The 25,869-nt window shown below is 31.5% G+C and overlaps 1 protein-coding gene across 1 annotated transcript in view; it reads right to left on the reverse strand.

Moving 5' to 3' along the window:
* Nucleotides 1-25,869, reverse strand: part of LOC129222290 (carbonic anhydrase-related protein 10-like) — a gene marked incomplete at its 5' end in the record, with an annotated part of 229,274 nt that overhangs the window by 91,417 nt on the left and 111,988 nt on the right. The window contains 2 exons of the mRNA XM_054856776.1: nt 1,511-1,577; nt 4,133-4,228. Coding sequence (XP_054712751.1) covers nt 1,511-1,577; nt 4,133-4,228 — 163 coding nt within the window. The remainder of the gene's footprint in view (nt 1-1,510; nt 1,578-4,132; nt 4,229-25,869) is intronic.

Consider the following 25,869-nt stretch of genomic DNA (forward strand, 5'->3'; position numbering starts at 1 on the left):
TTTTCACAGCTACGGTTTCATTTCCTTTTCCCCGGACAGGGTAAAATATCTTTTATCGCCATCATTTTCAAAATCCTACAAACTTAAGCCTCAAAACAGAACACTTATCTGCTTCTAAATGGCCTAGAGTTTTTCTCGCGATCTTCACCAACATTTATGGATCAGGTTCTTGTGCTTTGATTTTCTTGAAGCTTTTTTTTACTTGTTCTTTGACGGTAAACCGATTATCGATCATCACCTGTGTTCCTTAGCTAGATAAATACTTTTTCCATTTCCATCCATTTTCCTTTCTCTTTTTCTCAAGAGCAGACGTTCCTTTTTCATTTAAGCAACAAAAGAAATGTTTCTTTAAAAAGTGCTTTTTTTTTCTTCCAAACATTTTTCATTCCGCGTTCATTGTTATTCTTATTCTCAATTTTTTTTTAAGTGCAGTAAGTTCTAACCGTGTCCGCGTAAGTTTAAGAACTATTTTTGGTTTAACTATTATTATTTCGAAGAAAGATAGAAATGAGGACTTTAATGTTTATATGTATTATTTAATTTAATTTTATTTATTTATTTTTTCAAACTGAAAAATATTTAGAGCCACAGGCGAAAACAAAGGGTATCAAATTCTGTTTAAGTTGTTAGCTTCAAATAGTATTAATAATTAATTGTTTTTAAATTGTATAAAAGATTGCCGTTAGGTAATAATTAATGCCATGATCAAATAAATCGTATTGTAAAGAAATCAGCGTTATTATTTGTGAATACTTCAATTAAATTTAGACTAATTATTAAATTTTTCATCCTGAAATGCTGCAATCTTTCTTCTTCTGCAAACTGCACATGTATGAATTTAATATTGTTTCTAAAGTTGAAGTTTTTAACCCAAAAAGCACAATAATTTTGAAAAAAAGAAAAAAAAAAGAAAAAGGGAATTTTCAAGCTATGGGGAAAAAAACGAAACTGTTTTTCTCATTTTAAAATTTTTGTCAGTTTAGTTCTTCATATTGGCTGTTCTATATGACTTCAGAAAACATCCTAATAACTAATAGCTGCTACATTAAAGGGTAATTGAGGAAGTTGATTCAGTGTAAAATAAGGTATTACGAAAAAATATTTCTAATAAAGTAATAGTCAACAAATTTTTAAGAACTGTAAGGCATCAGTTACAAGAAAATAGCAAGTAGTTTATTCGAGTAAATGTTTTTCTGAAAACAAAGTCTTTTGGATACGGTTAACTACAAAAGAGTAGGCACATGAGAATCACAAAAATATAATTTAGTCTTTTCTGCATCTAGAAGATAATCCGTAACGATATCCCTTTTTCTGGTTCATCAACTCTGTACTCTTTCTTTTTTGTGTTTAATCAGTATTATTAAGATTACAAGTTGTTGCCTTTATTGAAACAAAGTTTTAAATTATTTTCTATTCAATATCATTACTTATAGTAGATTATTCCTGAGAAAATTTAGGTTTTTCTACAAACTGTCAAAGATAAGATCAGTATATAGCAATGTCTTCCTACCTTTATACGTTATCTGTTGCAGCTGACTTGTTAATAAACGTAGCTCCATATTCGAAGGTTCTCCTATCTGTAAAGAAACAAAGTTCATTTCAGGCGTTATCCTGACAAAAAAAAAATGCTGGTTAGTTAAATTTTAGAGTGCACAAAGAAATTAAAACCATGACTCTTATTTTTTGTCACTATTTTTAATTTATGTCTATTTCTTTATTTCTGTGAAAAACAACACTACACATATGAGCTGTGGCGGATACAAGGGGGGGGGAAGCTATGGGGTCATGTCCTCCCCCCCCAACCCGCAACAGCATTTGAATGTTTGCTTGAAAAAATTGAACTTGATCGAAACCGTAAGAAGTGAATACAAGGAGGAGAGGGGGGATCATAAGTGTCATGACCCCCCCCCCCCATCAAAATTTGTGACAATACTTTGTTATCTGTTTCGAAGTTCATTGTATTTGAGTAGTGAAAATGACTGCTTGAAAAAAAGAAAGGCCGGACCGAAACCATAATAAGAAACAGTAAATAGTTCTTAAATTTTTTTTTTTGGGAGGGGGGGAGGTATTAACTGTCACTTTTATAGCATATGTATTTAAAATATGTAGAAAAGTAAAAATAGCTTTTCTTGAGACAAGTAGTCTGCGTCGCTGAGTTCAGGAGTCTAATGAAAAGTAACAAAGAAGTGTCTGACGCCCGATCGCTTTTTATGCAACGAATTTAATCAACGATAGTTATTGTAAAACCATATCCAAAGCTTTAGATATCGCTTCAATAGATAAAACATTTGAGTGTGTAAATGTTTGTTTTTTTTCAATGTAAAGTCTGTGAGTTATAATTTATTTCTGTTGTAATTTTTAGATAGTTTCGTTTTTAGTCGTGCTGAGTTTATTTTTAAATGTGCTGTAAATAGTTCATTAGTTTAAATCAGTATTTAGGATTTAGTATCGTGTAAGAAATGTAAAATTTGAGGGTCGTGTTAGAGCAAAATCAAGCTCATTATACAAAAGTTCTCGTAAACTAGCCCACCATATTAGACGGAGACCCCGTTAAAAAACAGCCTTAGAAAAGAACTACATATAACAGGGGTTCCCAATTTTTTCCAACTCACGGCACCCTTTGACGAATTACAATTTTTTCACGGCAGCCTAATCTAATTCAGATACATACGCATATTGAAAATACGGACAGCTCACGAGATGGATATGTGTCGAGTACTATGGAAAATATTGGGTCAACCAGGGGTTTTGTCATCCAAAGTTTCCGTAAACTTTGAGTTGCCGTTTCCAAAAATCTTCGGCTTACATTCTAAAACTGAAAATTAATATTAAAAGAAAACTTTTTGATTTTTTTCAACAATTTCGATGATTTTTGCAAGCATATTTGAAGAGTTTTTATGATTTCAATGATTTTTGTTTATATATTTGAAGAGGTTTTATGGGGGGGGGGGGGTGTTGTTCGTAGAAGAAAATTTTTGTCCGTAAGACTGTTCTTGAGCATGACCCCCTTAACATGAAATCCTGTATCCACCCTTGCATCTGAGTAGTAGGGATATGAGGATAAACTAAATTTGTGTTGCCAATTTCAAAATAAATGATTAAAACGAGACTGAAAAAAGAGAGAAAAAAAAAAGGTACAATTTCTGAGTTTTATGCCAACTAGCATCTGAGAGGCACGTCATGATCAGTTTAAACCAAACATTTGGTTACAAAGCAGTCAAAATATTCTTTGCTTAAGGTGAGTTTGTTTGTGGGTCAGTTTATATGCAACTAAAACATCAAACATCAGCTGTACACATATTTGGCAATATATTCAGGTATCAAATGCCCTTGGAGTTCACTGAGAAATATACAACATAACGTAAGATTTAATAAACTGTGTAAAAATGTCCCGTGTACGTGTTGAAAAAAGCAATTTTAAGACTCAAAATTAAAAAATAGACCGGTAATTTTAATTTAAAAAAATGCTCGGTTATCATTAATGGGCGTCAACATTAGGTTTCATGGATTTTCTGGCACCCCCCCCCCAGAAAGGGAAAAAAACGTATGTGGATTTCTGAGCATTAAATGCCCTTGGCATTCACTGAAAAATATACAACGTAATGAAAGATTTAATGAACTGTGTAAAAATGTCCCGTCCACGTGTTGAAAAAAGCAATTTTAAAACTCAAAATTAAAAATTACACCGGTTATTTTAATTTAAAAAAAAAGCTCAGTTATCATTAATAGGAGTCAACATTAGGATTCACGGATTTTCTGGCACCCCCCCCCCCCTCCAGAAAGGGGGAAAATCTATGTGAATTTCTGAGCATCAAAGGACTTCTGTGCCAAATTTGCGAAAGATCCGACTAAACTGTAAATTTGTATAAGTATAAGAAACACTTATATAGATTGAATATAACACTATATACAGTGAAACTTGTGTATAACAATACTGTCTGTAACAATAAACCTGTCTATAGCGATATTTTCCGTGGTCCCAAGCAAAATGTCAGCATTAACAATCAAACTATCTATAACGATAACCTGTCTATAACAGTACTTTTTTTTAGATCCCAACAGTATCGTTGTAGACAGGTTTTACTGTATATTGAAATACACATTTAAGTTGAAGAAAACGTAGTTTCCTTACCTGTATCATGAGTGAAATTCCAACAAGGCCTTGTGACATTTGAGAAGCTTCAGTCATATTTCCATACAAATCGGAATTGTAACCGTAAATTTGCACCTATGAAACATAAAATTTGACGTTAATATTGTGAAAAACGTAAAAATAAGAAACAAATTAGTATTGATGCCATACTAATTCAAGTTACGATGTTTTGAAGTGGTTAATTGCGTGGTTAAGTGGGTGACTCGTTACGATTGACTATGAAAATTTTAAAAACCTCCTGCAAATAGGTCCTTATATTAAAAAAATTACTCTTTTGGATGCACTAAAGGAAACGTTCATTGTTAGATGCGTCCTATATATATATATATATATATAGATAAAGCACTGATAGCAGAGCTATTCAAAGTTTATTCCTGTCCAATTGAAAACGTACTACTTACAACTTGTATTTCTCGTGGTAGACAATTTCATCCATTTGTTCGCAGCAAAAAATAAAACTACAAATTTCTATGCTATCAAAAAACGCCAAGATTATAGGAAAATTGAAATTTACTCTTTTGGTTCTTAATATTTGTCAAATATATGTCGAAAGTCAAATTGTCAACGGATGCGACCCATTTGGCTGTTTTGTAAAAATAATTTCTTTTGATTTGATTTTTTTATCATGTTGGTCGTCAAAGTAAAATGGTATAACTCACCATCCCGGCAATTAAAGTGACAATCTCAAAATTTTAAGGGGAAAAAAGCGTTAATTATTTGTTTAAAAAGGTTTAGTTAAAATGAAAATTTTCGAAATTTATCAATTATATTTAACTTAGACTAAAAATATCATTTAGTTAATTTAACATGATACCCTTTTTGTGCTTACTGTAGTAATCTGTACTGTAGTAATACTGTAGTAGTTTGAATAGTTTTCAACTGATTTTATATGAGAAAAAACCAATTGAAAAAAGTATTGCATAAAAAAATATATATATTTTTTAAATCCCAATGCTTTTTTTTTTCACTTATACAGGTTATATACTAAAAGGTTTTGTGCATCAAGATTTTTTTCCTTTACTTCACATCACAATTAGTCCAGTTTATTGCACAATATGCATCCAAACAATGTACAACATCTCCCATCTTCGGGCCAACATAACTACAGTGATATTTTGCGCACAAGTGATTGTCCTAAAACGGTTTACGCCTCAAATTTTCTCAGTGAAGACAAGTTTCTTGACATGTTCCCAGAAAAAAGAGGCTAAATGTCAGATCAGAGCTTCTTGGAAGCCATGGAAAGGGTTTCCTGACAAATGAATGGGCAATACTGTTAGTAGATGACTTTCATCATTTTCGTTTTTCGAGTTCAGCTAAACATATAAACCTAGCGGTTGGGAAGTCCCAATGTACGTGTGAACTGGGCGAGATATCTCGTCAAAAACTGTAAGGTGGTACCTCTCACTGGACGATATTTAAAAAAAAAAAAAAAAAAAAAAAAAAAAAAAAAAAAATAGTTTTTTTTTTTCAAAATCAAAGTTGGAACATTAGGAATGTAGCTTTATGAACATCGCAGCGATTCAGAAAATTCTTAGGCAATTCAGTTGATTTAATTTCTTTCAACGGCACATGCAAATGGCTTTCAAAAAGATGGTAAACATTGCCGAAGCAGAACCAGTTTAACATGAAATCCTCGTTTAAGGAATAAATAAAACATATTAAGAAAAGAATAAATTGAGATTCAACATATGGCGAGATAAAAAGAAACGACAATCCGCGAAAGAAATCAAAATATATTCTCGGGGATGTTTTCATAAAGTGAAGCCCACTGCTGGAAATCTGACTTTTAAATGCAGAGGACCATTTGGGCATACTTCCATGGCAGTGAGGAATTAAATGAAATGTGAAATTTTTGTTCTTCATGCTTCATTAGGGAGTGGAGAGATGCAACTCTAAATTCGAACATATGCGTCGGGATTATCATTTACGTACAAAATGCGACATGCTGCTTAAGAAATCCCTGCTTATTTTCTAAGCATAAAGTATTCAATACATTGCCGTTCAAGTGTGAAATCCGTTATTTCATAGAATAAATAGATATTTAATGAAAAAACAAGTCAAGTTAGTATTGTATCCCACGTTTGAACTAGGTGTTCTACATTGAATGATTATTTGATGAAATACGGCAGTCAAAAGCTCTAAAAAAAACGGCTCTGGCTGTTCTTAGTCAGTATATCGTTAGTAAAGATTGACTACGGAGAGATGGCGGATGACCATGAAGCGGGGACATCATTTGTAATAGGATTTGTGTCAATATTTTGTAATAAATAGGATCACCGATATTAGTACCTTTTACTGTTCGTTACGTTCTGGCTATTTCTATTTATTAAAAATGCTACAAACGGTGGTTTCTCTTCAAATTATCCGTCCTTTCTTCGTAGTCAAGCTTTATCTGCAATGAAATGTGTGTATGCTCCACTACAATGTTTTTAGGTGTAGATTTTTTTAGTTGTTACAATTTGCAGCAATAATAAATTTATCATATGAGGCATTGAGAAGCAAAGGGATTTAACCCTTTCAGATGGAATTTCGAAATACTTAACCAAAAATGGTTTTATTTGGTAGACAGTGTACTATGATAAAGAGCATTTTATATACAAAATTTAAAGTTTATAGGCGAAAAATTAAAAGAGTTATGACACGTCCAATAATTTGGACAAATGTTATTGAAATACATATTTCAGATAATAAAACGATGAAACATCAAACAAACTTCATTGTAAAAGATTCTCTAAACAATAATAAAGCATAATATAAGCATTTGAAATGATTAATAAAAGATTATACATCTTTAAAAAATAAGAAAAAAAAAAAACCCTCACTTTTGCGACGAGAATCCAAGGTTTTAAAAATGAGCCTGTCCCATTCTCCCAATCCCTATTTCTTAATGTTGTCAATCCCAAAATGAAAAATTCTTGCACATACAATAATAAGCAGACTATAAAGAGTTAACTCAAAAAATTCGAGAAATTTATTCAATTAATAAATGATTAACAGCTGTTTACAGTTCATGTCCGGTATACCGGACGCCACGTCTGAAAGGGTTAAGTGGCAAAATTGAAAATTTGGAGATAACCAGTTTACATTTTAGGTGAACCTCTCCTCTGTCTTTGGGAAAGAGATGGTACTTGTAGCTCTGGTAGTTGCTGCTGTACAGCCTGATTTAGAAAAAAAAAATCTATGGAAGTCTACCTAGGATGTTATCTTTACACGCATTTTACTCAAAACTTGAAAATGTCCACTTGTATTCCTTTGCTTCTCACTGCCTCATTTGGTTTTTCTTATTTTTTATCAATTGATCAAACGCAATAGGGATAAAATGTATTTTTCGAGAGAACTTGGATATTTAGGTTCAACTAATTTATAAAGTACCTCTATTATTATTTTTTAACTTTTACAGTCAATCAGTAGGTATTTTATAGGACAACTAGGTAAATATGATATACTTAAACTTTCTTGTATAGTTGTTTCAGGCTCTACCTAATTATTCTACGAAATAACTGAATTATAATTTTATCGATAACATAAACACTCGTACTCTTTGAATTTTCTAGTAATATTTCTGCTCTTAAGGCCTAATAGAAACAAGAGGTATCTAAAATAATAAGGTATATTAATTATACAATGTTTTTTTATTGATAAGGTTTTTTAAATTTAAATTTTTTAACATATACATATTACCTTTACTAATAATAAAGCTGAAAATCTCTCTGTCCGGATCTCTCTCCGTCTGTCAGGATCTCTGACGCGCATAGCGCCTAGGCTGTTCATCCAATTTTCATGAAATTTGGCACAGAATTAGTTTGTAGCATGGAGGTGTGCACCTCGAAGCGATTTTTTAAAAATTCGATTTTGTTCTTCTTCTATTCCAATTTTAAAAACCATTTTCCCGAGTAAAGTTATCATAGGACGGACGAGTAAATTACCAAGCTATCAATACGTGGAACCGTAACCATGGGCAAGCCAATTGGCGAGAAATTCACCATACATTATTTGTAAACATACAGGCGAACCAAAAGACCTTTTAATTTTCTGCCGTGCGGGTGCCACTAGTCATAAAATAAAACAAATGAAAGAAACTCTGATTCAGGCATTACGAGGATGGATTGCAAAATGCTGCTTGAAAAGCTTTCCCAAATTTTGAAAACTCCAAAGAGTATTAAAAAGTAAATCAATACTTTTGTGACACAAAGTAATGGTAAGAAGAATAACGTTTAAAGCAATAATTTGGGAAAAAATGCAGACACCTTTTTTGAGGTTTTAAGGAGCCCATTCTTTTAAATTCAATTCCATAAGCTCAATCCTTTCTGCATCCAAAAAAGGTTCAGTAAAAAACCGCAACTTATGTTTTTTTGTGAACAAATGGGGCTCAAAATGCTATATGTCTTGATTAAAAAAAAATAGTATTGCTCCTTGAAATATTTTATAGTTTTAATCACTCTTTTCTGTACCATTAATATAGCACAATGAATTATTGTCTGACAACGGATTGTATGGAAAGACAAACATCCGGTTTACAGACGGAAATGGACGCATCCATTAATTTTTAGCAGGGCTGTAGAGTCAAAAGAAAAAATGCCGACTCCGACTCTTGGATTTTGAAGCGTCTGACTCCGACTCCAACTTCGAGAGACTGCGGCTTTTTTTATTATTTACTTTTTTTTTTCCAAATCCTCCTTCCTCATGGGAAGGTAGAAAAACCTCTAAACAGAGATTAAAATATTAATTCCCTTTTTATGAAATTTTCGCGTTGCATTTTATTGTAAACCTAAAATGTATACAAGGTTAGAAATTCAATTTGAAACTATCAACTATCAAATTAAACTATCAAATAGTTGCGATTTCTAAAGTTAGATTACTTAAAAATCCCATTAAAAACGAATAGGATTACCTGAAACGAATAGGTTTAACTGACAGATGTTGATCAATTCCTGTGCTTCAATTTTGGAAAGCTGTAACTTGAGGGATTTTTTTTCTTGCATAGTCAAACAACTTTTCCTGATAGGGGGCACCCATCTGGTGGGTACCACCTCAATTGAATCTCAGAGCATTTAAAAATTGAAATACTTTAATTCTGATTAAAATCCCCAATAATACCTCCCTAAATCATTAAGTTCATCTTAAAACTTTCAACGAAAATATTGCACTATATTGCGGGGAGAGGTCGGTAACATGTACGTCTGGAGCAAATTTTACTCAAAATGCGGGGGTATACAGCTTAGTACGAATAGCTTTTACTATAGCTACATTTCTTGGCTCAATTTTCAATTTTAGTTTTATTGGCAGCTTTAGAATTAACCTTAATAAGAAGATTTTAAGATTAACTACAATTATTGAGTGTTGTAACCAAGAAATCATGTACTGATTTTATTTTGAAAAAAAAATCTATTTTAGCGATTTTTTTTCGATTTGCGCTTTTGTACCAAGCCAGCACTTATTTGAATTTACCTAGTACCCTCAGAAGTTTCCCAACTTTTTCAAGCGATTCATACATTCCTTTTACTATTTTATAACTGAGATCGAGGTAAAAAAATATACATTATTACTTTAATTTGGAAGTGATTACTTAGGACATGTTGGGCAACAAAACAGTTTGCTGACAGTTGCTACCCCTTAAATAAAGTTCGAAAATAAGAAAACTAGAAGACGGCAGAAAGCTCGATAAACAATCAAGCCAGCTGGTTGCCACAATGACGAGCATTTTCTTATTAGTAGCATTTATTCAAATTAATAAGTAGTCAATTTTTTAAAAAATGCATGGAAAGTCAGTGAAAATTAAAGAAATAAAAAAACCCGGAGTTGGAGCCGGCCTGTTTTCGAACGACTCCGACTCCTTTACCCAAAAATCTGTTCGACTCCGACCCCACAGCTCTGGTTTTTAGCGATGTCAGTGCTTGCAGATGTATGTTAGCCTTTAGATTAAGCAGAGTCTCATTCAAATAAGCGGAACACGCGCATCCAATTTTACATTTCCCCCTCATTCAGATGGACTCGTCTTAACTGGACGTTTGTCAATTCCACACAATCCGTTGTTGGACAATAAATGTAATTCTTTTAAATTATTAGCATTGTGATTCACTTAGTCTTCCATTTGGTGATACACAATATCCAATTAAAATTTAAAAAAATAATAATAAATAAAAACCTCCGAGGCTCAAACTGCAAAATATTGCTGGAAAAGTCATGCTCATTTTCTATTAAACGAGCTTATGTGTGCATCACATGACTTCCTTTTACGCCAATTTAATGATAATAGCGCTTTGGAGTAAGCAAGGAAACACTAAATGTTTTCACCCCTAGTTTCTTGCGAACCGAAGCAAAAAAAAGTTTTACACAGATTTATTTCCCCATTATTGGCACTTTTAATGTGATTCAGTGGTTAACTCTTTAAATGTCACCAACATTGGCCGAATTAAAACTAAATTTTAAAATAAAAAAAAAATATAAAATCGCCAAATGTTTTGCCAAGTTGGCGACAAAACTTGGCGGCCAAAATCTTGGCGATATATTGCCAAGTGTTTAACTAATTAGAACACCACTTGTGTTAGCATTGAAATTAACAATGATTTCCCTCCAAAAAGGTATAAAAGAACCCCTTAGGAACATCCGAATGCAACCAAAAGGGAGGACTGCACTAGGAGTCTGCGTACCAAATTTCAACTTTCTAGGACATACCGTTTTTGAATTATACGAGATACATACGCACATACACACATACATACGTACATACGGATGTCAAGCGGTAACTTGTTGTAATTAACTCGGGGATCGTCAAAATGGATCTTTCGGGTGTCTGTATGTTCCTAGGCATATATCTACGTGTGGTCGGGGTCAAAAAAAAACCTTAACATTCATTCGGGGCTGAGCAAAATGAAAATTATGGGCGATTTATGATAGAAATTTTTTTTTTTTTTGCGAATACAATACTTCCTTTTTTGTAAAAGGAAATAAAAAACAGCTGTTAATATTATACATTTAAAATATCATTTATTTTCAAAGTCTTTTCACCAAGTTTAATGTTTTTTTAAGCTGAATTTAATGGTGTGATTTAATTAAGAAAATATTCTTTGGGTGGTTTTTCAAAAAAATAGTTAAAAACATGATAACTGACTGACATCAATGCAACCAGCATGTCATTCAGTTACCATAATTTTAACTATCTTTCAAAATCAACAAAAAATTATTTCGAGAATTTGAACTCACATTTAAATTTAGCTTAAAAAGAACAATTAACGAGGGGACATTTAATTTTAAACATTGAATATATTGTGTGGAATGTGAAGAAAGGCATATGGTTTTGATCCAAAAAATGTCCGTCAGTTACCCGTGGAATTACCGACTAAGGTAACTTGAGTTATAAAATGGTTTATCCAAAAAGATTTGCTGGAATTTTTTTTTTCCACAATCTTTTAAATTTAAGAACTTAAACATAATTCCTTTTATTGATTTATTTGCGAATGATGCCATTTCAGATAGAAGAACAAGAGGGAATGAAATCCGCTTAGCGCGAAATTCGCTTTGGCGAAAACAGACGACACATTAGGGGAAAGAATAGATTTAGCTAAATCTTATGCAAAACCAAAAGAGGGACAAAAATCTTTGAAAAATATTTAAACATACTCGCTGAGATATTTTCATAAAGTGTTGGAAATCTGACTTTCAAATGTCGACGAACATTTGCTCCAGCGAGCAGTGGGAATTTAATGAAATGTGAAAATTTTCCTCTTGATTGTGCCGCGTAACTCGAGATAAGCCGTAGGAATTTGAAATCGGAACATGTGTGCGGCAATTGAAGCAAAATCAAATTTGGCTTAAGTGTATTTAAAACTTCATTTTCTGTTTTGCATTGCTGATTTCTCATCAAGTATTTGTGAAACAGGAAAAGAAGAAACAATGAAGTATTTTTAAGCTATACTGCCGTGGGCAGGTAAAGTGCAGCAATTGCAAATTTTTCATACACACGCACACACATATATATATTATATATACATACATATATATATATATAAGATTTAAAAAGGCGGGAAATGTAGATATGTAAACGAAATCGAGATCACAAATAAACATAATACGAAGCGACGAAGAAGCAGCTTATTTGTGCTATACCTACATTTTTCCGCCTTGTTTATATTGATCTTTCGTTTGTTTCAAGTTCTAATATATATATATATATATATATACATATATATATATATATATATATATATATATATATATATATATATATATATATATATATATATATATATATATATTAGGGTGCGTCTTATAAGGCACTTTTTGAAAAATTTTTGAATTTCTTATAGGGCAACCCTTTAATTGCTTCCTTTTGATGAAAAATTACCAATTTAAAAGTTTCATAGAATTTGAACAAAATTTAGAGGTTGCTACCAGCGATTAAAATTACGTCCATTGTGAAAAAATAGAGTAAAAATATATTCCCAATTTTCTATTGCAATATTTGACATCAACATGAATTTGGGTTGGTTAATGTAGAAACATAACCCAAATACTTATTTCCTATGCATACAAAAAAATAATAAGCATTTCATGGTTCTATGCTGTGTAATAATGTTAAACAAAAATCGCGCAAAAGTTCCACTACGCCATATCATTGGTTTGCAATTTCAGTCTTTTACATTCACCAATATTGTAATTTTTTCCCCTTTGTTCCTAGTAATGTGAAATATACAAGCCTTTTTCTGATTGCTACCCATCATCCAAACTAATTGATAATATCTCTTCAAAAAAAAACTTGATGAAAAGACCTTTATGGTGAAAAATATGTATGTCAGTAATGAAATCCTCTATTATTTTTTCCTTTGGTTTTAATTTTACAACATCTGCTGTTCAGTGTTTCATTGGAGGAGTTGTTCGTTTAGGTTTTTTTAAGAGGGAATTTCAAGAAGGAATAGACCAATTTCGTGTTTGTCTCTTCAGAAATGACAAGTAGATGTCAAGCCTTGTCCTCCTAGTTAGTTTTCTTTCAGTTAGAAAAAATTTCTCGCCTTGAAGTGAAATCTTTCGTAAAGTATCATCAAAAAGTGCAATGTCAAGCAAATAATCTAATGATGACTTCCAATAATTTTGTTTTTGATTACTGAAATCGAACTCTTAATTTTCTATTTGAGTTCTTAACACTGACAACTTGTGTTTCTTTTAAGAGGTTGATAGTTAATTGTAGCTACAGTTAATTAACATGATTTAATAAAATATGAAATAATTTCAAAGTCAGTAACAATCTAATTTATTACTAATTGGAATATAATGAAAAAAATATAACATAAATAAATATTATAATAATCGATGCAAAAAAAAAATCAAATTTTGCAACAATGGTAGCAACCTCTAAATTTTATTCAATGTTTATTTTTATTATATGTGATTTTTTTTATCCAAAGGAACAAAATGAGAGGGTGCCTCATGAAAAAATAATATCTTCAAAAATAAGACGCACCCTAATATATATATATATATATATATATATATATATATATATATATATATATATATATATATATATATATATTGTACGTCACAGCTCTACTGTACAAGCTTGCTTATCCGGTTTCCACTGGAAAAAAAAAACGCGAAAAAACTTTAATTCCAGCGTTTTATTAGTGTTAAGTCTGAAGCACGTTTTTTTTTTTTTTTTTTTTTTTTTTTTTTTTTAACAAATATCTCGAATCTCATTTCTGCAGATGATGCCGCTTTCCTGCCCACGACAGTATAAGCCATCCTAAACATTCAATTTAAGTCTTATACTTACAGTATTTACACAGTGTGTTCTGTTTTAACCTGCAAGACCTTTATTTTCGCAACCGTTAGTCCTAGAGTTATACTTCCATTTTCAAAATTGTTCAAAATCAGATGCGGAGTTAAGATATTGAAAGTTTGAAGTAAAAATAAAAATAAGTCAAAAAATATAAAATTTAACTTTTTATACGGGCCCCATGTCCCCTAACTTATATTCAGAGAAATAATCTTCATTGAAAAACAATTCCAACACAAAAAGTTTTAAATTAGTACGACCAATATTCACCGAGATATGAAACGCAGCGTTTTGCGACTTACACCAGTTTTCACTCGCCTTCAATAACGCCTTTTGGGGGAAATATAGCAGTTAACATGTGTTTAAAATTATACTTGTGCATAAAGTGTGGCTTTCCAAATTGTTCGAGGTTTTGTCGTGTTTTTGCGTATCAAGAAATGGCATTTGCATTTAGTTTTCAGTAGCAATTAAAAATATAAATATCTTGCTTTTCTTACTTTGACGACCTGTCATTCTTCTGAAAGGGGGGTAAGTTCCAATCTCATCTTTTGTATGGTCCCACAAATCTTTAAACTTGACTATCTCCCTGAGTTTTGGTCGCACAAATGTCACGTTTTTTGTGTTAGTAATATCTTTCAATGGAGATTACTTCCCTAAAGATAAGTTAGAGGACCTAGGGCCCGTATAAAAAGTTAAACTTTGTATTTTTTGACTCATTTATAATTTTGCTTCAAACTTTCAATATCTTAACTCTGCATCTGATTTTGAACATTTTGTAACTGGAAGCATACACCTAGGACTAACAGTTGCGAAAATAAAGGTCTTGCAGGTAAAAACGGAACACCCTGTATATTAACTTGCTTTTAAGCATAGTTAGTAGAATTTTGCCCCAAATTTAGTTTAATATAAAATTCTAGTAATAATAACCAAACTCATTAAAGTTAAACTGGTCCAGATAAATTTAAAAAAGAAAAATATGAAAGATTTTACATACAATTAATTTTAACTTTTATTAAAATTAAATTACAAGTTTTTGAAGTAGGGTCATTCCATAGAAATGTCAACCTCAACCTCAGAAATTTTTTTTCCACAAATCCTTAATTGTGACCTATCATTTCATTCAGCATACATTCTAGTACATAAATTCAATAACAGTTTGCAAAAATTTCATTCGGTGTTTTTCTTCTGGCTCAAAACGTGCGAGGTTGTAGAAAAGGCTTAGCATGTGCAAAAAACATGTGTCTACGTTTTCTTGTGTAATGTAAAAATTTTTGCAAATTTTTAAAAGAACTATGTTTATTCTAAATAAATAGATGTTGGCCCAATAAAATTGACTGTTCTTTTTACATGCATTATAAGTTAAGTCTTTTAATTAGTTTGGTTATTTCACTGAAAATATTTACGTTACGTTAGTCACGAAAATGTACTATTTTCTGCTTAAAAACTAAACCAGATGATTGAACCAAACAGCACTTTTTATTTTCTTACATCTGTGTCATATCTACATAAAAAGTGCAAAATATTCATTTTAGTATCAGTAGATTTAAAATAATTTACTGATACTAAAATTATTTAATTAGTTTAATTAGTGTTTAAAAGTTTTTATTAGTGTGACTAACGTAAAATTTGAGCTGAGAGTAACGTAACGGTTTGCATGAGACTAAAGTAACGGTTTGCATGAGACTAACGTAACATTTTAAAAATGACTGCTAATGTTTAAAATTTATTTAATTTAATGTAAATTTTCATGAACAATTTTGAATATGTAGGCATTCTATATTGATTAAAAAAAATAACGGGTGAAAAATACCAGTAATATTACATTGTAGACCTTCTGTTTACTTAGAAAAATACTTTTTTAAAGGTCTTTTTGAAGATACTTCCAATTTAAAGAATTATTAAAAAAGAAAAAAGGTGAGTAAAGCAAAATGAGTACTCTGCTGAATGTGCATTCAACACTAGAATCCAAGCTTAAGAATTAAGACAATAGAAATTCAGTCTTAACAAAGAAGAACGTCTCTATTTTTTAGAAAATACATCTCCACCTATTATTAAAATGAAGTAACGGGTGCTCGTTGGAAAACATTTGAAGATGTTACATGATACAGTGACAATAAGCGCTGCTGTCATACATTTCAGAAAATGCAAGAATGATCATTTTTAAATTCAAACATTTGCGGTGATATCTGGAATTAAAATGCATTCTGATAAAACGTTCGAATATTTTTTTTTCAATATTACATTTTAATTCAAAAGGATGCACAACACTATTCGTTCGATGAATCAGTAAACCTTAAAAAATAATGTGCCATTGAAAAGTACTACGGAGTTTCTTATAACGATAACTAGTATATCAGCAGAATACTAGAATTCAGTGAAACTACCAACTTTCAAAAAGTTAATTTTTTAAAAGAGAGATATTTCGGATTTAATTAGACCAAGTGTGACAACCCTGTTTCGTCACACCCGCTTCTATTCACTTTCACCCTCCAAGTGAAATCAACTCCGGCTGAAGATCGCTCTTTTTCACCTCTCCGTCTTCTGCTATCTCCGTGTAACTGCAACCTGTTCAGTTAACGGTGAGTTTTTTTAGCGTTCTCTCCCATGTGGCGGCAGTTTCGGAATTTCTGTATCAAGCATGTAGTTGAAAATGTAACAAGAAAAGTCTTTGCAGGTGGGTCTTGAATTGGTCATTTTGAAGATATGTTTGCAAAATTAGTCCATCTTTTTTCTGGAATCTCCTTCTGGCGGGCTCAGGTTGAGATAGGTGCACAAATCCTTAAAAGGAGGGAGCAAACAGCAAAAGAGCACAATCTTTTCTCCACCAGATCATCCTTTATCCAAAGCAGGCCGTCAACAGGAACAAAAAATGGAGAGCTTCTCCAGCACACGACCAAGCCGACTCCCCGGACACAAGCAAGTCCGGGGGTCACCCCTCAAAACTTTTTCTTGTTACATTTTCAACTACATGCTTGATACAGAAATTCCGAACTGCCGCCACATGGTAGAGAACGCTAAAAAAAACTCACCATTAACGGAACTGGTTGCAGTTACACGGAGATAGCAGAAGACGGAGAGGTGAAAAAGAGCGATCTTCAGCCGGAGTTGATTTCACTTGGAGGGTGAAAGTGAGTAGAAGCGGGTGTGACGAAACAGGGTTGTCACATTCCTCCCCCGCAAGAAAAATTCACCGAGAAAGTCTAACTGATGAAAGTTGAATCCGGAGCAATAAAAGTTGACGAACAGTGGATATGTACAAAACAGATATTCCGAGTAAATAAATACATACAAAAACACAACACTAAATAATACACAAACACAGAAAAACAAAACTAGTAATACGGAGTCATGTTGACTCACACCGAAATTTCTACAAAATGTGCCAAGACAATTTTTTTTTTTTTTGAAAAAACAATTTAAAGGTATTTGTTTAAAAACTTTTCATTGTCGATACAAAAAAATTTTTGTCTAATACCAGCATGAGTTGAGGAAAAAAAAAATGATCTCAGGTATTAAATGTCAGAAAAGGGAAAAAAAAATTCAATCATCCACAACAAATTTTCCCAAATCTTTAAATGCATACCAAATAAAGAAATTTTGCCAATTGCTCAATTGTATTTCATTACTCATACTATTAGTTAATTTGGCACATGAATCATTGGATCTTAATTTCAAACAAATTTATATTGCAAACATTCACATTTGTTGCTTTTTTGCAAGTTATATTCAATACCTTTTTTCATTTTGCATAAGTGGCTTAAAATTTTTTTATCATTCATTCACATTTGTCTATGCGCATAAACCAAAATTTAAGATGCCAAAGCAATATTTTCTACAATAACCAAAATTTAACACAAGAGAAACATTACATATTTGCATTGATGTCAATATTGATATTGGGTGGAATAATGCAGTTCACTGAAAAAACAAATATAGTCTCTGTTGACCCATGAAAGCAAGATACCGACTATAAAATGTGAACAAGTTGAAATTAAAAAAAAAAAAATGTTTTAGGACATTTTTAACAAAAGTATTTTCTCAAACAATCTATTAATTCGGACCAGCCTGACAACAAACGACTGTCAATTTCGTGAGCTCTCAAAATCATAGAAAATACAATTCCAAAAATATAGCCAAGAAAAAAAAAATTTGCAATTACCACCTATCCTATGTGACAAAACAAAATAGTAAACCGAAAATTACAGATTTATTAAAAAATAGAAATAGTGGCAGTACATTGCAATTGGTTCAATAAAAAGATGGTTATTGCAAATGATAGAATTAAACTTAAATTAATGGCCATGTAATGAAAACTAGATTAAAAAAATATTAACTTATTATAGGGCTGATCAGCAAACACACGTGGTATGGAATTACAAAGATAAATCAAAAATATATTAAATACGAACAATTTTGACATAAATGCATTCCCGTGAAGTTAATACATAATTGCAGGTGGGTCTTGAATTGGTCATTTTGAAGATATGTTTGCAAAATTAGTCCATCTTTTTTCTGGAATCTCCTTCTGGCGGGCTTAGGGTGAGATAGGTGCACAAATCCTTAAAAGGAGGGAGCAAACAGCAAAAGGGCACAATCTTTTCTCCACCAGATCATCCTTTATCCAAAGCAATTTTTGATTTATCTTTGTAATTCCATACCACGTGTGTTTGCTGATCAGCCCTATAATAAGTTAATATTTTTTAAATCTAGTTTTCATTACATGGCCATTAATTTAAGTTTAATTCTATCATTTGCAATAACCATCTTTTTATTGAACCAATTGCAATGTACTGCCACTATTTCTATTTTTTTAATAAATCTGTAATTTTCGGTTCACTATTTTGATCTCAGGTATGTTTTTTTTTCACGCCTCAGTTTCATTATCTTTTACTAAAACCCCACACCTTTATCACCAAGAATGATGTTATTCAGTTTGTAAAAGGAGTTTTTTTATTTTTTTTTTCGCACATTCAAATTGAGTTAATTGAACTGAATCCTTCCATTCAATTTCTTACACTAATATAGAAAAAAAGTAAAGAAAAAACCATAATACAACACAAGAAGGTTCCTAAAAAGTGTAAAAGTAATATAAGAGCAAGAAATTATTTATAAAAAGTTTTTTATATGCATTCATTGCTTGTTATTCGATGGTTACGTTAGTCACACACAGTTTTTCGGACAAGTACCATTTAGGGCCAAAAAAGATTCGTCTGTAACAAATCTTTAGTACGATTTTAAAAATAGATTGTTTACCTCTTACAAATATATCGATCAACTTTAAATGTCTGTGTAAGTTTCAGATAAAAATTAACTCGTAACATAAGCATTGTTTCTCAGGGTTGCAAAAATGTTACGTTAGTCACGATGCCTTTTTTGGTGAAAAAACACCTGCTAGCGTTTATTTTGCTTCAAATTCTTGGTAGAAATAAAAAAAATAGCCACCTTGTAAATTTTAGATCTGCATATTAAACCATGCAGATCTAAAACAGCATTTATTTTTACTCCCGGTGTATAAAAAGAGTTTGAAAATCAGCTGCGAATGTTACGTTAGTCACAATGGAATGACCCAGTAGATTAATTGTTCTAATACGCAGGATACCTGAAAAATCCTTTAAATACTTTAAAAATTCATTGAAAAGCAACAATTTTGGTGTCAATATCCGGTTTGTTTCACAATACTTTACAGGTGCAAAAAAAAAATTTATGACGTGGTTAAAAAAAGGAACAAAAAAGAGAAAATAAAGAAAAAGAAGTAATAGCTATATTAACACAGTAAGAAAGATAAAAATCCTGTGAGATACTGATTCATTTTATTAATTAGAAAAAATAACTTTTATGACCAGAGTTCAAAAGGTGCACGGTATGTTGCTCGTACCTCATCTAAACGGAAATCCAACTCCACACATGCCAACAAACGGTGCACCCATGGAACTCTAGTAATGGACTCTGCTTTCTGTTTAAAAAATGATTAAAATCACTTCAAATGAAGTTTGTTTTTATTAATGTGGTGATACAGCGATTGCATAAAAATTCCTTTTTTCTTGGTTCATAAAATATTTTGCAAGTTGTGAAAAACGTATTCGAGCGCAATTTGCTTAATCAAAACACTTTTCAATCAATAGTAAAATCTGTAAAGCACTTTTCGGGCACTCTGTATATTTGTATGTATGAACGTATCGCTCCTAATTTAATTTTTATAATTTTGAGTTAAGTTATAATTTTGATGTTAGGGGAAAAGGAAATCACAACACAAAAGAAATAAAAAATAACCACCAAATCTGAGCCTTTTCAGCTTTGTTTTATCCTAAATTATGAAACAAGTGTCGATAAACAAAGAAAGAAGACATATCAACGTTTTGGAGAGAACTATTTCCGGTGTCAAGGAAGTTCCCAAATAATTTCCCATAAGGCGAGTTCGGGGGCAAGATTTGTAAAAAAGAAGACAAACAAATTTCTCTGGGGAGCAGTAATTCTCGCGGGCATGTTTTTAAGAGGAAAACCTAGTAAAGAATTTCAGTGAATTGAGTTAAAGAACAGATTTTTGTTATTTACAATCGTATTCAGAAATCGAAAACTCTTTTAAGTACATGAAAAAGTTTTGATAGGATAAAGATAGTTGAAAAGGTTTCAGACTATAAATATGCGGTATTTTCATATCTAAATTTGAAAATAAAATAAAACTAACTTTCAAATAAAATTAACCTTAAATATCACCATTATATATCAATGTTTAATGGCTAATTGATTCCAACTAACTAATCGTAAAATATTTTTGAATGAAATTTCAATAATATAATATTTCAGAAAAATCACAATATTTTTAAAGGTACGCAATTATGTATAAAACAATTGTCAAAATAATAATAATAATAATAATAATAACTGGTTAAAAATTGTGACTTTTTTTTCTTTCAAAGCAGAAAATGCAATAATGTTACATTAGAAAAGCAAAAATGTTAAAGCAGAATTCTGCAACAGCAGAAAACACAATATATAAATGCAATAATGTTATTATATTTCAAAAGAAAAAAAGTAATATTTTAAAAGTTAAGTCATAAAATAGAAAATAATCGTCAAAAAATCAACTACTTAAAAATTGTAACAAAAAAATGTTTCAAAGCAAAAAATAAATAAATAGGTAAATTAATAAAAAAACATATTCTTGAAGAATTGTTTAAAAAATATTTGATAACAGACATTTTTGAGTGATACATTATTTGAAGATAAATTACGATTCATAAATACATTATCTAAACTTTTAAAGTTAAATATCATCCTAAAATGTAAATATTTAATACAGTACAAATAATATCATATTCAACCGAAATTCTCTCTCTTCTGAAGAAAATACAAGTCAAATAAATCAACGGTAATAATTTTTATTTCTTTAAAACACATTGGCTAATTTTTGGGCTGATTTCAAAAATGTCATTGATAGGTTAAATAAACGTCTTGTACCCCATCATTAGAAGTGTAAGTGAATTGAAACATAGTCGTGTAAAGGTCTGGTTCTAAATCTTTTTACTCCCTTTTACAAAAAAAAAAAAAAAAAAGGAAGTATTGTATTCGCGAAAAAAGTTTCACCAAAAATCGCCCTTAATTTCCATTTTGCTCATCCCCGAATGAATGTTGAGTTTTTTTTCCGACTCGACCCCATATGGATAAGTGCCTAAGAACTTATAGGCATCCGAAATGTCCATTTTGACGATTCCCGAGTTAATTACGACGCGTTTTCTCATGACGTCTGTATGTGCGTATGTATGTCGCATAACTCAAGAACGGTATGCCCTAGAAAGTTGACATTTGGTACGTAGACTTATTGTGGGGTTCTAGTTGTGCACTTCCCCTTTTGGTTGCATTCGGATGTTCCTAAGCGGGTCTTTTACACCTTTTTGGGGGGCAATCATTCTTAATTTTAATGCTAACTCAAGCGGTGTTATAATTTGACAAACACTTGCCGACATATTGCCAAGCTTTTTTCCACCAAGTTTTGTCGCCCACTTGGCTGGAAATTTGCCTTTTTTTTAAAAAAAAATCTAGTTTCAATTTGGCCACTGTTGGTGATATTTAGAGAGTAAACTATTGAATCACATTAAAATTGCCAATATTGGGAAAATGACATTAAATTGGAGTAAAAGGAAGTCATGTGATGCACGCATCAGCTCGTTTTTTCAGATATTCTGTACTAGGTATGGCTCTTAAAAATAATTTTTCATAATTTTGCACTTCTAATTACTTACTGATTGGCTGTCTCATATTTCGTAATTCCAAAGTAATTTTACTTAGCGCATTAAGAGTTTTTGATTGAAATATGACAGAAAATTAAAATGAACACCACATGTCTCGGTAAATCACTAAAGGATATCGAGGCAGGAGAAAAAATATAGAAATAAATAGGATATAAAACTTTAGTTGCACCAGAATTTGTCCACGTAGCGTATCGAAAAATTGAGAATATCAACCAATAATGAGCAAGTTTGCAGTTTAATGTTGATATGAAGTTTGTAAGCGATATTCCTGGAATACCATCAATGGATTCTCAAATTAACAGTTTCCAAAATTACTCATACCTCTTTTTTTCAATTCATAAGTTTTATTTACGTTTGGAAAAAATGTTCAATTAAAAGCGGACAACTGCAATGTTTTTTTTTTCGTATTTAAGGTTTACTATTAGGAATAAACTAAGTTTAATTAAGAATAAAAATGTTCCAATGTTAAGTTAAGAAAACTTAACATTAAGTTAAGTTTGCATAATGCCAGGATATATGAAAGGAAGTTTGAAAATTAAATCTTAAAGCAGGCCATTAAAATCAACGCAGTGGGTCAAAAATGGTCAACGGGCCGCGGATTAAAGATCACTCATATAAAGAATTAACTTTAAAGACAAAATCTAAAGGTAACCTGGCTTTTGAACTGTTTTAAACATGAAATACAACTTCTCAAAAGAGAAATAAATCGCAAGTGTACTTTCGGATGAATTACAGATGCAAAGAAAATTTAATTGTGAAGCAATAAAGAAATTTTATCGGGATAAAATTCAATTAGTTTTCTCTAACATCGTGACTGGTTTTCTTTAAATCCCTTCTCTGGTAAAATACTTTAATGAATTAAATTACAAAGCTGCACAAGTGCTTGCTTAAAAACGCAACTTTGAGGCCCCAAAAGTGCATACTTATTTGATTAAAACTTTCACAATTTATGTTTTGCGATGAATTTATTTAAGAAGTTAAATTAGTTTAAAACTCTCATGATAAAAATTGTGACAATATACACAATTGGAGAAAAAATCCACCTGGAAAAGAGTTAAATCATTTCTACGTTGTTTGGAAAATTTTCAAAGAAAGAATGAATGCATAGTTGAGAAAAAGATTGACTTTTGTAGTTCATTCTTCCAGAATCAGTAAAGATAACAATTCTCTTTTATAGGTCTGTGGTTTGTTTAAAAATGTTGCAGGCTATATTTCCTAAACTACATGTGTAGATATGAAATTGGAATTTATTATTTCATTTTTACTGTTTCTTTCTTGAAGATCTTTGATGCGACTCGTATTTAACGTTCAACGCTGACAAGTTTTCTTTCGTGTCCTTTTTTTTTTACTTCTTTTTACAAAAAAGGAAGCATTGTACTTTCACTCAAAAATCGGCCTTAATTTCCAATTTGCTCGCCCCCCAAATGAATGTTGAGTTTTTTTTCGACCCGATCACACGTACATAAGTACCTTAGAACGTATAGACACCCGAAATATCCATTTTGACGTTCCTCGAGTTAATTACAACGAGTTTTCTCGTGACGTCTGTATGTACGTATGTATGTGCGTATGCGCATATGTGTGTATATATGTCGCATACCTCAAAAACGGAATGTCCTAGGAAGTCGAAATTTGATACTTAAGACTCCTAGTGGGGTCTAGTTGTGCACCTGCGTTTTTGATTGCATTCGGATGCTCCAAAGGGGGTCTTTTGCCCCTTTTTGGGGAGGAAATCATTGTTAATTTCGATGCAAACTCAAGTGGTGTTATAATTTGGAGGAAACTTGCCGATATATCGCCAGTCTTTTGGTAACAAAGTTTTTTTGAGCAATAACATTGCTTATTGTTCTCACTTGACTGTTTTGAATTCCTATTATTTTATTCCCCCCCCCTCCCTCTGCAGTACCCCGTCGACCGGCCCCTCCTGATATTGCTACTCCAGAGAAAAATCTCCGGTTGCCTCACATCCTACACACACACGCATACATACACACACCTGCTCACAAACATACAGGAATACATACACCTCCACACACACACGAATACATACACACACCATCACACACACACTAGTAATTGCGAAAAACATAATTTGAATAAAAGACGTCAAAATTTTAGTTAATTTTTTTTTTTTAAATCTGGTTTCAATTTGGCTAGTATTGATGATGTTTAGGGAGGAAACTATTAAATCATACAAAAATTGCACTAATGGGGAAATAACACATTAAATTGGTGTAAAAGAAAGTCATATGATGCACTCATCAACTCGGTTTTTTTTTTTCTTTTTTTTTTTACAACGTTAGCATATTTTTGGATACAGAGACGATTGAAACCAATGCTCTGGTTCAACGTTAAGAAATAAGACTAAAAGCTTATTTCTTTAATACTGTAGAGGGGTATACCCCCATGAGTCTCCCAGATTTCGACAATTGATCATTCCTTTAACCGTTTCGTCTCTCTAACGCCTCAGAAGAATGATAATGGTTAGCATAATTCTCCTTTCCCCTCCAAATAAAAATAATAGTTCTGAAATTGTCGAAAACTGCAAAAATAGGAGGTGATTCCCAAAACGGGGTGGGTGATGGGGGGGGGGGGGGAGACAGGCAATGATGGATATATAGATTTAAGAGATCTTTTTTCATAAGATCTAGCAGAAATAGTGTCAGAAACAGTTTTAATACCGCTCGGTGTAATTAATTTATTCATAATTTAACATTTAACTTTAACGATAAAAATCCTCATTTTTTGAGTACTATGCAGGATACATAGGTATTGCATGAGACAAAAGCTTTCTTTTCTCAAGAGAACTATGTAGCTTCAATGTTTACATCAGTCACTGTGTGTGTGTGTTTTTAACATCCTTATAAAGTATGCTTAGGATTTTTTTTTCAAGAAAATATTTTCCTTGTGCGGGATATTTTAAATGTTTTTTTTTAATATTTATTTATTTATTTTTGTAGTATTTGTGGCACTGTAAGAGCAACTTTGTATCAACTTCAGATTTTTAATTTACAAAAAACGTATTTCAGTACACCAACACACATCTTTCGGGCCAAATGTTATTTGCAAATTATTTGTATTTACTGCTACCTGGCAAATTGTAAATCACAACTAGCACCTTAATATAAAATACAATATCATATAGATTTCTAGTAAATTATTAGGCATAGTGCCTAATATCTACTCTTTACGAATTGATATATGGACTATTTTTATTTAAAAATAATTTCAGTTATTTCATATTTCAAACTGAAAAATGCGTCCAACTATCCCTTACAAATCAAAGCTTCCCAAAATTTGAAACGTTTCAAATATTCGTTTAGTTTAAAGTTTAGATCAAATACGATTAATCTTTTCTTATTGTGTGTTTACACGATAAAGATATTACAGCATGAAAAGCTTATTAATTGTAAACGAAAGACTGAAGATTAAAGAAATGACATTGAATTGAATCCAATTAACTCTTCAGAATAAAAAGATAAATACACAGTTTCGTTTTCTGAAAATTATTATTTGATGGGATTTAGATAAAATCAAGAAGCGAGAATAAGTAGCGCTGTTGCTAAACTGATCTAGCAAAGTGAATATTAGTACGGAATTTCATTAAGATTGAATCACAAAAAGTTTAATTTTTGGATAATATTACATGAGATGGAATTTTAATTGAAAATAAAAACTTGAGACTGCATTGAAAC

This window comes from Uloborus diversus, chromosome 5 (genome assembly GCF_026930045.1).
Source record: "Uloborus diversus isolate 005 chromosome 5, Udiv.v.3.1, whole genome shotgun sequence".
In the NCBI taxonomy this organism is placed as follows: domain Eukaryota; kingdom Metazoa; phylum Arthropoda; class Arachnida; order Araneae; family Uloboridae; genus Uloborus; species Uloborus diversus.